Source organism: Bremia lactucae, assembly GCF_004359215.1.
Source record: "Bremia lactucae strain SF5 chromosome Unknown BlacSF5_NotPlaced_17_SHOA01000003.1_2250557bp, whole genome shotgun sequence".
Taxonomy (NCBI): Eukaryota; Oomycota; class Peronosporomycetes; order Peronosporales; family Peronosporaceae; genus Bremia; species Bremia lactucae.
The window spans coordinates 1,157,950-1,173,156 of record NW_027152029.1 but is presented as its reverse complement, the minus strand read 5'-3'; the positions used below and the strand labels follow the sequence as shown (position 1 = coordinate 1,173,156).

Genomic DNA, 15,207 nt, shown 5'->3' with positions numbered 1-15,207 from the left:
AGAGTTTCGGGACGACGCGTTTGCGTCATCCCAGGTACAGGGGTCTGTACCTGTTGTAATCTCAACAGTTCCGCCTGTTGAGAGCCTTGCTGATTCAGCAAGGCTACTTTTTCCTTCATCTCGTCAAGTTCATGTTGTATGAACTTGGCGACGGTTGAATGGAGGGCATCTCTGTCTAAGTTGGACAGTAATGCCAGGATTGCATCGTTTCCTACGGATGAACTCATTCGTTCAACCGCACTCCTTTCTATATCACTTAGAAAGGAGTAGCTTTCAGGGGAAACGTGATGCGTATTCCCACTACCATCTAACATGTCCATGTTAAATGTGGGAAATGTGGTCCTTGGACGGACTACAAAGTGCTACCAGGTGTAACGGGGCACTACGACTTGTACTGTTTCAGTACAAGTCCACTTCACACTGCTTCAGTTGTGAGTGGTGCCTTTCGTTAGGTGACGTACACTGTACGTGCAGAGGAAGACTTCTCTTAAGACAAGTTAACTTAAGAGGGTAAAATGAAAACTGTATTAATATAGTTAAGTGTCTCTTAATCTATCTTTGTAAATGCTGACTTAACTATAACCTTATACTAAACATGTAAATGAATTCTTATCTCTATCTTATCTTGTAACTCTCTTTGATTACTTCTACAGCTGATTAGTCTGCGGAATAAATAGATATAATGGCCTATACCTATTTATGGATAAGAATTCAGGATATTACTATATAAAGTAATATCCTCCAAATATTATCTACCTTTTAGATAACATATTAATTAACAACCTTTAAGTGTTAATTTCATGTAACGATACACCCCGTTACACCAAAGAGGTCACGCGCTGTCGTGTTTTATGGAGAAGTGGCAAGCGTTACAACCCTGCCGTTTCGCTGCACGCCACCAAGCAGAGAAAGTATCGTTCTGGAATATCAGAGCCTCCACTACCAGGCGTTATGGTTGAAGGCTGATTCTGTTTGACATTGACCACCTGCTGGGAAACATATGCAAGCGAAACCGCAAAAATATAGAGGGAAATTGTTGAATAAAGAGGCACCTTTTGACCACTGCCATGGTTTCACTCTCGTGTTGTTTTAAGTGGTGTGTGAGGCGGAAGTATTTATACCATGTCGGCATTCACAGAATATCCATTGAGGGAGGGGTGTGTGGTGCGCGCAGCAAAAATTTATTAGGTTTACGTCAGCCAATCAAATACGTATTTATGGGTAAGGGGTGTCCAAGCAGCAGAAGGGGAGTGTCCATATAGCAGCCCCCTATATTTATCGATCAATTTTTTATTAATGTTTCCCAATGTTATGTACAAGCCGATGTCGCATTAATCGTTCCATCGATTTACAGCCTGGCGGAGATTGTGTTGAAATTGCGACGTCGCAGCACGCTCCTTCGCAATCTCGACTCGAAGGCGCTTAATCTCGCCAACGGCTTTATACTGCTGTATCGTTTCGTCGATCAAACTTAGCGGCCCAAAGCTTTTTCGTACGCTCTGTGCAGATACTTGCACTGGTTGCATCACGATATGGCGGTCAAGCTTTATGCTTCTAACAGAAGTTTGCGGCTGCTTTGCTGCTGGCGGGTGCACATCATTTACAAAGCTCAAGGGAATCCGCCAATTCGTCGGATAGTAAATCATAATGTCTTCCAACGTCTCGAAGAATGTCTCGTAGATCTCCTTGTAAATACTTCGCCATGGCAAAAGCACGTCTGCATCCTCAGGTGTCACCAATTCCGTTTTACCGTCTTGAGTCAGTTTCTTATGAATTGGAAGAAGCGCGCCATAAATGCGTCTTTTTAACTCATACGTCGACACTGCAACTCTTGCTGCATGCGACAGGAATAATCGGTCGATAAAATTCTCCAATTTTTTAAAGTAAACGTCGCATGTCAGACCTCGATTTATCGAAGACGTTTCCAAAACAATACAGGTGACTTCAAGCGACGTCATTACATTTTGAATCTCGTGTTTCCGCTCCTTGGAGTTCCAATCACGCGGAGAATCCACGATTGCAAATTGAAGCTCTGGCGGTAGGTAAACGAGATCCAAAACTCCAGACGACAAAATTTCGTCACGTAACTTTGCGAATGTTGTACAAATGCTTCTCTGCATACCTATGGACGACTCAAAGCAATCCATCATCGCTCTAACATTACTCTCTAGGAGCTCCTTTAATTCAACACTCTTGCAATGGCGAACAGGAGGAGACAATTCTGCTATTTTCTTTAGCACTTGACCAAACGTGACGGGGAGGGTAATTCCTGCATTAACAAGCTCGACATCGACATAAGCTACTTGCGCTGCACATTGGCGTTGCACTCGTTCAATGCACCTTTCAAGAGTGCTCAACACCAATGCTTGCGACAATTTGAGTTCTGCCGAAGCAAACCCAACAGCAAGTAAAGTCGCACGACATCCTGAGTCCAGCAGCGATAAAATATCCACCACTTGCCTCTCCCACTTGATGCATGTATTAGCTTCCTGCAGTAAGCCGAGGTCCACTGGAAGTAAGATAGCCGATGTTGCAGCGAGCTTCTCGACTTGCTTCTCACGCGTATTTCGCTGAGCAAACGTCGAATCAAGATACCTGCTGCAAAGAGCAACACCTTGTGCTGTACCTGTGCTTGTATGATATGTACGTAAACAGTCGCGCTCGGGTGTAGAGACTCCCTGTGCTCCCGCTCTAACACCACACCACAAACCAAATGACGATGACGCTTCATCCAGAAGATCAGCAATTACCAACTTCCATGCAACTAATGGAGCGTCGGGGTTTAGTTGACGAAGAGAAGGGCCAACCAACTCCAACATATCTTCAGCATGCCAAAGCGACATCAAATTTGCAATGGAAAATGAAAGGTTTCTCACAACTCTCGGTTCCAGCTTTGACCGCTTTGTACCAATTAGTGTGCTTCCTCGAAATAGCCATTGCATACTGTCTTTTGCCTTTTGATGAGGCTGCTGAAGTCGAAGCTTCGACGCTAGCGAGACTGGTCCAGGACCTTCGCGCGAGTTACGAACATAATTTTTCCACAAGTGCAGCTTAAACCTCAAAATGCCAAGCCGTTGCTTTTTAATACGGTGCAACCTCTTTTGTTCAGCTTGCTCCTTGGCCAGCTGCGCTAGCCGTTGCGCTTCAAGTGCAGCTTCGCGAGCTTGGCGCGCTTGCATCTCTGCTAATTCTTGCTGACGCTGTTGCTCCAGCTCTTGTGCTGCCTTTATCCGAAGCTCTTTGTGCCGCTTTTCATCCTCTTGACGTCGCTCTTCTTCAACAGCCCTCAATCTCAAAGTTTCAATTTGTTGATGCTTAGCTACGTGAGCAACTTCCTCTGTCTTTTGATGCTGTTCTGCTTCGCGAGCAAATTCCTCTTTCTCTTGATGTCCCTCTTTTTCTTCCCGCTGCTGCGTTTGCTTAGGCAATTGCGTCGCTTCCGCGACTTCCTCATTAGCTAAAGATTGTGCAATAAAGTCCCTCTTCTTCTGCGCTTCGAAATGAGCCGACTGTTCAGCTAAAACCTGTTTGGCTTGCTCGCGGTTATCTTTCTCCTCTTTCGCTTTTTCCAGCTCCCGCATACGTTCCAGCATTGCCACTTTTTTCCGTTCAAGCTCTATCTTTTTCCGCGCTATTGCATCGAGCTCATGTCGTTTCTGGTTTACCTCTATCAATTGGTGCTGGTTTAAGATTCCATTTGCCTGTGCGCTCACTGTAGTCGTCAACAAAGCATCTAAATTAAAGTCGACAAAACGAGAGTAACTATCTTCATACGGAGGCTTCTCCGGATACAGTTGTGCCCGTTCTTCACATTCAAAATCTTGTATACTTTTGCTCAGCGCCGGGTAATCATCTCGAGCGTATTCCGTGACCCCGCGGCAGATATCTTGCCTTAAATAATTACTATTCATACCAAGAGAGAAGATACAACGTCATGAAGGGCCTTCTATAAGCTCTAACAATTCGAAACTCACCCCTGCTTCATCCCGACATAAATCTTTGAGCTGCGAGTTTGCAATGGCGTGTTGTTTCGTCGAAGCTGGGCATCTAAATTAAGGCCACAACACAACCCGTCAATCCATTCAATTGATGCAGTTCAAATTATCTAACAAGCACGTCCATACCAGTTTCAAACTCTCCTCCAAACTTAACGTGAACTAAACTATCGTCGCCGGCGCCAGGTCTACCGGCTATTCTCAAATGATGCTCCTGACAGACGAAATACGCATGCTCAATATCGTCAAAACACAACTGCTCTACCAAGTCCTCAAGTGGATAGATCTGGCTACGATAACTTCGATTCATGCGAAGCAAAGCCGATGACCGAACGTTTGGGATGTACCGGAACAGCAAGCATGACTGTAAGTATGTCGCTTGGCGAAGCAGCGAAAAAAACTGGAAATAATCGCTTGTATGGCGCGCAATAAAGACTCGCATGGCGAATTTTATCTGCACGCTTTCCATAATACGACGCGAAAGATTTTTTACGTACTTCAGCACATCCATACCACGACCATTGTCTAGTGTACAAAGAATAAAGTACGCGCGAAATTCAGCCTCAAATGGACTACAATAAGCAGGGTTTCCAACCTTGTGACTTTCATCATACAGCTCGTTAAGAGATTTAAGTGTTTGTCCAAGTTGTTCCATGTTTTGTTGGGCTACAAAACTTGGAGTATCGATAAGTTCATGCTCGCTGAGCACATGGTAGCGAGCGATACGCTCATGCACGTCCAGAGCGATAGGGTGAACTCGACCCCCGGCACCACGATAGTTCTGCAAAACGAAATCCTTGCGAATCATTCGGAATCGGTCCCAGCAAAAATTGTACAGTTCAATCGGCTCTGGTACTCGAGGCGTCTGGAAACGAAAATCCAAGCCACATTGATCCAAATCCATGATTGCCTGCTCAATATAGAGTTGGGTTCGTCGAAGAACACCAGGAGGTCTAATTTCCTCTGGTATATCTAATTTGTGGTCAGCCGAACTACGCTGAAAACGCTTTATGATCATGTCGCGCTCTGATCCTGGCCGATTCGGAAAGTCCTTTTCGAAAACGCTCAATTCGTCCACCCGTATATGCAGGTCCCGTTCTGCCTGACTGCACATATCAGCACAACGACCATTTAAATTAAAAGCAGCTGATAGTTCAGCTTTGCTGCTATCATCTCGAAACGAGACAGAAGACGGCACAGGAAGATTCGAAGGTTCATCGCCGATGATGCTTGCTACTCTTTCCTTTTCTCGTTTGTGCCGTGTCTTTCGAGCCGTATCCTTTTTTGAGCTTTTTTTCTGGATATTCACTTCCTTATCAGCATTTGGGCCAAATGGAATTTGAAGATCTTTTTTGGGCCGAGATAAATTTTGGGCAATAATTTCTCTTCTTTCCTTTTTAAATCCTTGCGTTTGTTTACCTCTTCCGGGCGGTAGTTTTTCGAAACCACTTGCTCGCAACTCCATCGGCGATACTGTCTTGTTTGTCTTTATAACTGAAGTCTCTGAGCCGATTTGCAACGCACTATGCCGTCGTTTATCACCAAACGCTGTGTGAATGACAGGTTCATGAGAAGAAGAATTTTCAGAGGTCGAAAAAGTCTTAACGCCTATACCATTGGGTGCACTGCCAAAAGTTGTACAAGTGTTAAATCCTTTCAATTTCCCTCCACCGCTATCTACAGATCCGTTCGATTTTGTTGCATGAACAGCAGACATTACTTGAGAAGCATTTTGCTGGTTTCGTAGTTGAGCATCCAATCCATTGCCTCCAAACGATGTCACAGACGATGACATTGTTATTGGGATTCCTAAGCCATTTCGGCCGGACTTAATCGGGAAAGAATTCTTTCGGCGCTTATCCGCCCCAAAATGTGTCGTTTTTACAATAATGCCATGTTCAGACGCAGTGATACTTTCCGAAATTGACGCCGAGTTATTATGAGCAAATCCAGAGTCTTGGCTTGTGGCCTTCCTGTCCCCATTCGTCGAGCTCCCAAACATAACATGCGCATTTGCTAACGTCGGCGAGACTGAGACGGAGTTCTGCTCAGACGCTGCCGATCCAAACGGCGTACTTGAGCTGTTTGACATTTTTCTTCTGCTGTCCATTGTTTGGCCGAATGGATAACCACTTTTTAAAGATCCACTATAATCCCTTGCTAATGGTGGAGAAGCTTTTGCTAGAGGTGGATGCTTGCCAAATCCATTATCGGGATAACCCATCACACCGCCTGGAGGTAATGGCGGCTGGCTTCCATAGCCAGAGCTTTGGCCAAAAGTTGTCTTTAAGGCAGAAGCTTTTGTTCTGGCTTGAAACGGGTTGGCAGACATCGATCCTGAACACGCGAAGGAACTGATCAATACCCGCAGACTAACAAAAAACTGGCCGCAACAAAGATGAGAGCGCTATTTGCCCCCTAAAAGAGCTGCTCGTCCACCTGTACTGACCGCAACAGCACACACAATGTATCTTAAACCACCTGTACTTTCGTACCTTGGTGCTGCTCAAAGGGATTGCTGCCTTGTAGACCGAAGCCATCGAAGCTGCCACCGCGATCTATAAACAATAGCAAAAAAAGTTTTAGCATGATAATAACGAGCACAAGCGCAGAACAGCCTCAATATGGGGGAGGCGGCAAGCAAATGAAATTCAGGACGCACTGCTGGAGCTGAACATTACGACGTCGTCCAGGAGGTGTCCAGCGCTTCTGACGTTTGCAGAATTCCCTTCAGACACTTAAATTTTGGTTTTCTTTTATAAAATTTTCATATGTTTATGCCGAGTTTTTGAAATGACGTGGTATACCTAGTTATTATCATGCATGAATGTGATTGGCTGCGGTGCGTGTATACCGAAATAGAGTTAGTTTAAGGAGTGGAGTGCCGAGCACCACCAATCCTTCATTGCTTTCCAAGTTCCAAATTGCCCGCGACATCTTCCGCTTTGGTAAAGTCTGCAGCCCTCTTGAAATGTGCCTTACTGCAAGAAGCTCACCCTTCAAAGTTTCGTATATCCTGCAGCTGAAATATGGTGAAGCACAACAACGTCATTCCCAACGGCCATTTCCACAAGTACTGGGAATCGCGAATTAAAACCTGGTTCGACCAGGCAAGAATTAATTTATTATCATGCGCCCAGCCATCCAGGAGATTATTCCACAAGCACACTTGTGTGTTAAAATCTGTAATGAGGGAAATGCATACAGATCATCTCCAAAAATGACATTAAAGCTACAATAACACCTAGCTGGTCGTATTGATTGAGCGAATCGTGTCATGCAAACCGAATAACTCTCTGGGTGGCTGAAGTATCTCTCTGCTGAACTTTACTAATCACCATGCTCAATTTTACAGGCTTCTAAGAAAAAGACCCGCCGTCTGAGACGTAAAGCTAAGGCTGCTGCCGTTGCCCCGCGTCCAGCCGCTGGTCTTCTGCGTCCTGCTGTACACTGCCCCACGATTAAGTATGGCTCTAAGGTTCGCGCAGGCAAAGGATTTACCCTAGAGGAGCTTAAGGAGGCCGGCATCAACCGCAAACAGGCTTTAAGCATTGGCATTGCTGTGGACTTCCGTCGCACCAACAAGTCTGTCGAGTCACTCCAGGCAAACGTGCACCGCCTTAAGGCTTACAAGGCCAAGCTTGTGGTATTCCCGCGTAAGAGCAACAAGCCCAAGAATGGCGATGCTGCTTCTGAGGACGTGAAGAATGCCGTTCAGCATGCGGGCCCGATCCTCCCAATCAAAAGCTTGAGCGTCAAATCAACTACGGCCTTTATTACGCCTGAAATGAAGGAAAATAGCGTCTTTACGCAATTGCGTGTGGCACGTGCCGACAAGCGTATCTTTGGCAAGCAGGCCAAGCGTTTGGCGGACAAGAAGGAGAAAAAGTAAGTATGGCTTGTATTTACCTAACCTCAATCAGACTTGTGTCACGAGAATTGGCACTTCTTAAGATTAATCGGAAAAACTTGGAACAATACATCGCGCATCAACGATACCTCTTTAAATGCAGTTTACGTGGCTCTCCGCTCTACTCTTGATGTATTGGCCTATATATATTGGGTTTGTTAAGTGTGACCTCAAAATATCAAATTTGATGGCTAGTTCACGCAATAGTGATCATAATTTGAATCTTACCCTAATAAGGCACATGTCCATTAAAAATGATTGAAATGATTGCGTAAATGTCATGATCACTAAGTAATTGCAATAGTGTTTTAGGGCTTAGCCATTTTGAATTTACGTTGCTGCTCAAAGTGTACCATTTTACGGCTTAGCCATTTCGAATTTACATTGCTGTTCAAAGTGTACCATTTTCTGGATTGCGTGCTAAAATTGGCGACGCTCATATAGTTGAATTCCAAGCTTGCTTGATGTTACGAGAGCCAAACTCGTCTCGCATATCGAATGTTGTATGGGAAACTAGGGCAGTTTTACAGCCGGAATACGTTGACGCCAATCCATCATTACGGCTAGACGCAGCGTCTTAAAAGTAAGCAACACGGACACGTCTTTGTGACATAGGCATAGTACCCTGTGACGCAACATTCGGATTCTAAATCTAAGACAATATAAGGGTTGCCTTTGTTAAAGTAGCAAGTGAAGGTAGAATAAAATTAATGTAAGTAAAAATGTAATCATGCATGTGAATTGCAAACATGGTTGTCTATACGGAAAATGGGTTGCAGCGGTTTGTGAAGCTGGGAATTTAAAAATGAAAATGCAATGATACATCGAAAAGAACATCTATACAACGGTCTATTCCTTGTTTACCGAATGTGGTGACGCCAGATCATTCACATGGATTAGCTCAATGAATATATATTAAAGAGAAACAGAAAAGGCTGCAGTCTATCTGGCTCTCAGGTGGCAACGGTTCCGACCATATGCTGACCCCTCCTCAGAGCACATCTCAAGCGACAACCACTCAGGTTTGTCGTCCATCTGCTTGCCTACACCTTACCTTGCTTTACGACAGAATTGAATACGAACACTGTGTATTTACTTTACATTCACACAAGTTAATGAAAACTCTCCAAAAAAGTTCTAAATAATTTTAATTGCCATTGATTTTCACGGTGAGCTGCAGATGGCCACCTTTAGTTGACCGAGGCACCCACAAAAGCAGCGAACCTCCATTACTATTAGGAATGCCTAGAAATCCTGGTCGCCAGCGATCCAAATACAGCGTCTTGCCCCCCAAAAACGTCACATTTGATTTCCATGTTACGTTCTGGCCCGCCAAAACGTACACTTGATCAACCTGGTTCCCATTGGAATTAATATTCACGGCCACATCCTTCACATCAACACTTTTAAAATGGATCACTACCGAGCCGTCGCCATTCTTTGACCAGTGACCAGAACTGCTCTTGAATGCATCTTGAACAGTCTTTAATCCCAATGCTTCTTCGGCCGTGCCATCGTCAATTTCGCCAACATATTCTGTAGGTCCACAAATCGTTTGAAAAAACTCAGAGATTGCACCACCGATGTTCGTCCTGTCCCAAACGCCGTAAAATGATGCCGCCTTATTTGCAATCACGTATGCGTACTCATTTGCCGCTAATAAAGTACCGTTGCTACTCGTTCCTGACTTAATTAAGTCATTCACAATACTACTGAACCCTTTGCGCAGCGTATCTCTTGCGGCATATGCCTTTACCAAGTTTGACTCGGCGATCAACTCTGGCATGCAATTGTTCGTCGCAGCCGGAATATCATAAAGCACTAGGTTTGACTTGCCAATAGCGATTCGGATGTCGTCTTCGGATATACTTGGGTCGTTTCGACGCATTTCTGCCACGGTAACCCACGCTCGGTCCAACAGTCTTTTCATGTCATACCCACAATTTGACTCAGATTCTAATGCCGACTGCAAAGACGTAATTTCGGACGAGTTCAGTGAGTCGATTGTATCACCGAGCGTAACGTTTTTCATAAAGCCCTTAAATGCGGTCCAGCTGGAAGCAATAGTGGCTGTATTAGCAAGAATATCTCGAAGGATAAGCTCAATCGTATTTACGAGCCTATCTTTGTACTTTAAGCTGTCGCTAAATGAAACTCCAGTGCAAGTCATGATAGTGATCGGAATGTCAAAGACCACATTGTCCGTCTGATATAGCAGCACTAGCAGCTTGCTTTGAGTAGTTTGTGGGTCAATCACTTGAATATTACGAATGAATTTAGACAGTGCTTTCACTAATCCCATCATCTCTTTTGTACACTTGAGAGCAATCTTCATAGCCTTGGACATCACTTCAAATTTTCCATACACATTATACGGTGCAAGAGAGAATACCGCTTGACCCACAGAGCTAATTTTAGTAATAATTTCAAGCGCACAGTCGTCATTTTGCCGTATGCACTCCATTCCGCACTCAACAGGGTAGGAATATGGGCACTGTGCCCAGCATGTTCCCAATTTATAGTCATACCCCAGCGGACACGTCTTCGCTATGTGTGTCTCGCGATAACACGCTGTATCTGACGCAGAGCCAAGATGAGTTCCTACCCAATTTCTGTACTCGGACTTGATAGTGCTTATTGCGTGAAGCCTGTCGCCGATAACCAAAGAAGAAGACGAATCACTGTCATCACAGTCTGAAGAACAGCTATCGAACGCGTGGCCTGCTTCGCTTTCACCATCGCGTTCCTCACCAACTGCCGACCTGGTAACGGATTGTGTTGTATCATGCTTCATCGCAACGTCATCTGATGTAAAGCGAGTCCCATCCGGGAATGCTGGTACGGACGATTCACTTCCGTTGACTTCATAGGACTGCGCGCGAATGGGTGCACAGATGGCTAATGCAAATGCAAAGGCCAGTGCCAGGTGTATCCTCGTCATTTTGTGAAGGCGAGTGTGCCCTAATAAATAGCGTACAGAATGAAGAATGCCGTGCCCCTAAACCGAGCCGCCATTTTATAAGGCGTCCGCCTCTGCTACGCGCGCACTTTGCTTGCACGTGTTGACCACTTACCCGACACCATCGCGCTGGAAAATTGCTCAGACTTGCGCTTTGTATTGAATCTGCGACAGCGAATCTTGTGAGCAAAGCCGCGGATAAAGATCAAGGAGTGTGGTAGTCACATGTAATGACCGTACTGTAAGGGAATGCTATGTTATCGCCAGACACAATTTAACAGCTTGCGATGCTTGTTTTCGTGGCTGTTCAGTAATGTTTGAAAAATAAATTTAAGCTTGTAAACTAAATTAGATGTACGTACTTGCAGTACCAATAACCCGCGAGCAATTCATTAGCTTTATCCGAAATCGCAATAGCAGCAAATGTTCCTGAGTGATGGTTTGAACGTCTATCATATTGGCCCAAAAAATATTGTCCTAGTAGCTTATAAGCCAACAAAACCAACCAATTCTAGCTAATTACGATAGCCCTGGCAAGCCTCACAACGTCCACCTTTTACGTTAAATGAGAACCGCCCAACCTTGTAACCACGAATTTTTGAACCAAAAATGCTAAACATTGTTTGTTATAACTTAGAAATTCCAAAAACAAAAGAGTCTTTTACGCCACTTTATTTTAAGTTTTCCAAACTCGTAAAATGTCATTATTTGCAGCTGATGTTTAATATGACCCCTGACACCGTGGGCCGGGCAAGCGTAAAAGCTGGTGCCTGACACCTGTATTTGTAGACCAAGCGACTTGTAGAATGTATTTTTCAGCCACATCGACATATTTCGCTTTGCTGCACGTCAAAAGAAACTCTTATCACAAATCGTTGGCCCAAAAAATCAATGCAAAACTTAATCCTGACGCTTCCAAGCTCCACTACTGCAGCCCAGATAATATACCGAGAGAGGCTTCAAGTATTTCCATACATCAAGGCTTCCATTATGAATAATGTTTAGATCATGGGAATCATAGGTTTTAAGCATCTGCGCAAAAACATACTCAGCTCTGTCGACGAAGACGCTGGTCGACATACCGCCATTTCTAGTCATGAGAAAGTCTATTTGTATGGCGAAGGTTATTCATTCCGACGCCATCGCTCTAAAGTTACAAGTAGCCAATTCAGATAGATAGCAACTGGCTTCTAAAACGTTTCTGAGGCGGGCAAATTTGCCAAACAGGAAGTATCTAATTCGTACAACAGTGTGCCGAACGTTAAGCTACATGAATTACCAATTTATAGTGTAGAAATACGAAACACGAGCAAATATAGTGCGAGATTGTTGCAAAAAACTGGTCGTTAATAAAACAGGATATAATTAACGACATTTTTTTTCCAACGATCGTAATTCCATGTGTTGCACACAGCCTGAAAGTTTGCAATGCATCATCCCCTAAAATTAAAAATTATTGTTTTGGATTGCGCTATATCGGACAAAAAGCTTTTGCAAGATAGCTGACGCATACGGGCGCGTACTAAGCAGCTTATCCGGCCGAAGGACTGCAATTCCAGCACCTAATTTTCTGCCAGCCAATGATCTGCTCGTAGCTGATCAACAATATTCCGGAGATGGAATAAACCTCCTGAAATTGTCAGTGTACAGCAAAGCAAATTCGGCGATAACAACTCATGCACTTGTTATGGATGATTTTGCCTTGCTCCTGAGTGTACGCAAAAATTCGCGCCGTATCGCTTCACTACTATAATAGCTTGATTTTTCGTCATCATCTATAGCGTCGCATTCTTCCTTAACATTTGTGTCTTTGTGCAAGTGCGCATCGACTTTATGTTCCAGTAGAGATTTTCGAATTCCACAGAATCGTTCTCTCCACTGTGAGAATTTTGCGCGATCAGAACTGCTTAAATATTGACAGGCACGTTCAAATTGCATGAAAAAATGCGGCAGTGAATGAAATGAACCGGTTTCGGCAATGGGCAACCTGGCTGCAGCTAATGGATCCATCACCGTGATCACTGGCACCAATGCAGTCTTGTATGGGAAGTAATTGCAATGCTCTGGGACGTCAACTTGCACCCTTGAAACTTTGACGCTACAGCCAGGACGTTCTAAATCCAGACTCCGAGCTAGATATCCTGAAATTCTAGCTCCATCTTGACAGTGCTTCAGCGCAACATCCAAAAAGTCGTGCCACCGTGACCTAAGAGAAGCAGTAAACCACTCAGTATTGCTACTTGCTTTTTATAAAAAAATTGAACTTACTGCTGCCTAGGGACTGCTGTTACGTTGGCAGATGTTTTCTTCTGTTGCAACTCCGGCAGCGGGTAATCGTCAAAGAAGACGCAGTCAAATTTGTCAAGCGTCGGCAGAATACATTGCCAAGTACCAGCCATGACTTCGACTCCGTTGTATTTTGCAGCAAATTTTCGGGTGCGCTCCAGCGTCTCTCGATCGCACTCAATTATTGTGTGGCTTCGGGGTCGGAATCTTTGAATGCAAGAGCCCGAATAAGCCAAGCCGAAACCGATTTCCAGCACGCGGTCAGTCGGCTGAATGGCTAATGCCTCCACGCAAGTCTCCATGTAACGCTTTTCCCACTGCATCATCACCTGCTGTCCACTGGAGCTCCAGAGCACCTCCTGCCCTAGCGCGTCCAGCCCCTTGCTGTTGCCTTGGGAAGTCATCTAGAAAAATCGGCAAAAAGGTTAATCACATATCTGAGGTCTAAATAAAGGATAGCTTGAGTGTTTATTCTAAATCAGGACTTATATTATCGCGTTTAGAACGCAGACAAAATTCTCTTGGTAGCAGTTGAGCTAAAGTTGCCCTAATGTTACACAGTCTCCGTGAAGTACACTTGGTGTTCTTCAGGGGATGGTCAATTACTAAATTATAGTAATTAGACCCAACACTCGGGTGTGGTGCACGTTTCTGACCAACCCTTGTGTACGTGATGTGTAACGGGGCACTACGACTTGTACTGTTTCAGTACAAGTCCACTTCACACTGCTTCAGTTGTGAGTGGTGCCTCTCGTTAGGTGATGTACACTGTACGTGCAGAGGAAGACTTCTCTTAAGACAAGTTAACTTAAGAGGGTAAAATGAAAACTGTATTAATATAGTTAAGTGTCTCTTAATCTATCTTTGTAAATGCTGACTTAACTATAAACTAATACTAAACATGTAAATGAATTCTTATCTATCTTATCTTGTAACTCTCTTTGATGACTTCTACAGCTGATTAGTCTGCGGAATAAATAGACATAATGGTCTATACCTATTTATGGATAAGAATTCAGGACATTACTATATAAAGTAATATCCTCCAAATATTATCTACCTTTTAGATAATATATTAATAAAAACCTTTAAGTGTTAATTTCATGTGACGATACACCCCGTTACATCACCCCTCCCTTAAACGACAATCACTCTGAATGTCATTAGATGGAGTGGTCGCAAAATGACCACTTAATTTTTAAACTGTTTTTGATTGGTCAGATCCATCATTTCAAAATTCCATCGCATGAAAGAACAATTCATGCGGGGTGATAATAGTGTTGAACCTTCGGCTGCGGTTCGTGCAGCCGCGGGTGACGCATTGCTATCTCTTGTGGTAGACGTTCCGTCTACCGTAGTGTTTTCCATTCGCACAACACTTGGTGTTGCGAGTGCACGTGGTGATTCACCACGTGAATACAACCCCTTTTTAGAGGTCGACTACGAGTGCGAGTCGGACGAAGTGGCCGACTCGGGGAGGATGGAACAGTTGCCTGATACCCGTCAGGCGGCTGACTATGAGCCTTCGAATGAGAGGGCTCATTCTGATAGACGTGTGAACAGTCTAATTGGATCCGACGATGAGGATGATCCCTCATCGCTCGTACGATCTTTCGTACGGTCTCCCATACGGTCACCTGCACGTGTCTCTGTGCAAGGGACGACGGTGGCGTAACCCATCGTAAGAAAAGTCCTCGTGGTACCCCTACTTCAGCGGGTACCACTCAGGGGAGTGAAGACAGTAAAATGTCTAATCTCGCCCCTGAAAAGAAGCCGTGGCTTTTGCCAGAAAGGCTCATTAATAGCTTGTCTGGAGAAACTACTCCACACAATAAATATCCTTTATTTATTGCGACAAAGCTACATGGCCTTGATCCCAGCGCGAAGAACTTTCGCGCTGAGGAAGATTTCTATCTCGATGCTTTTCTAAAGCATCGATGGTTTAGTGGCAATAATAAGCGAGATAAAGTCTCGCTTATGCAAGCTTGGAGTGCGTTCATTCGCAATGTTAAAGACATTGGACGCGAAGCTTGGCTTCAAAAACTTAACGCGAATCG

The 15,207-nt window shown here is 44.4% G+C and overlaps 4 protein-coding genes across 4 annotated transcripts; 1 reads left to right on the top strand and 3 right to left on the bottom strand.

Annotated features, from left to right (window-relative positions):
- Positions 1 to 1,169: 1,169 nt before the first annotated feature.
- CCR75_007727 (uncharacterized protein) lies at positions 1,170 to 6,673 on the bottom strand (the record flags this gene model as incomplete). The annotated part of the gene is made up of 5 exons (XM_067965785.1): positions 1,170 to 3,903; positions 3,975 to 4,047; positions 4,125 to 6,332; positions 6,491 to 6,553; positions 6,658 to 6,673. 5 exons carry the CDS (start codon positions 6,671 to 6,673, stop codon positions 1,332 to 1,334), a joined length of 4,932 nt encoding a protein of 1,643 aa, XP_067822793.1. The 3' UTR covers positions 1,170 to 1,331.
- A 452-nt stretch (positions 6,674 to 7,125) lies between these two features.
- On the top strand, positions 7,126 to 7,887 carry CCR75_007728 (uncharacterized protein; the record flags this gene model as incomplete). Its single annotated transcript, XM_067965786.1, has 2 exons — positions 7,126 to 7,170; positions 7,351 to 7,887. 2 exons carry the CDS (start codon positions 7,126 to 7,128, stop codon positions 7,885 to 7,887), a joined length of 582 nt encoding a protein of 193 aa, XP_067822798.1.
- Positions 7,888 to 9,052: 1,165 nt separating this feature from the next.
- Positions 9,053 to 10,846, bottom strand: CCR75_007729 (uncharacterized protein; the record flags this gene model as incomplete). Its single annotated transcript, XM_067965787.1, has 1 exon — positions 9,053 to 10,846. The coding sequence occupies one exon, from the start codon at positions 10,844 to 10,846 to the stop codon at positions 9,053 to 9,055; it is 1,794 nt and encodes a 597-aa protein (XP_067822797.1).
- A 1,341-nt stretch (positions 10,847 to 12,187) lies between these two features.
- CCR75_007730 (uncharacterized protein) lies at positions 12,188 to 13,568 on the bottom strand. The gene is made up of 2 exons (XM_067965788.1): positions 13,133 to 13,568; positions 12,188 to 13,070 (listed from the first exon to the last, which is right to left on the bottom strand). Exons 1-2 carry the CDS (start codon positions 13,552 to 13,554, stop codon positions 12,539 to 12,541), a joined length of 954 nt encoding a protein of 317 aa, XP_067822327.1. The 5' UTR covers positions 13,555 to 13,568; the 3' UTR covers positions 12,188 to 12,538.
- Positions 13,569 to 15,207: the final 1,639 nt, after the last annotated feature.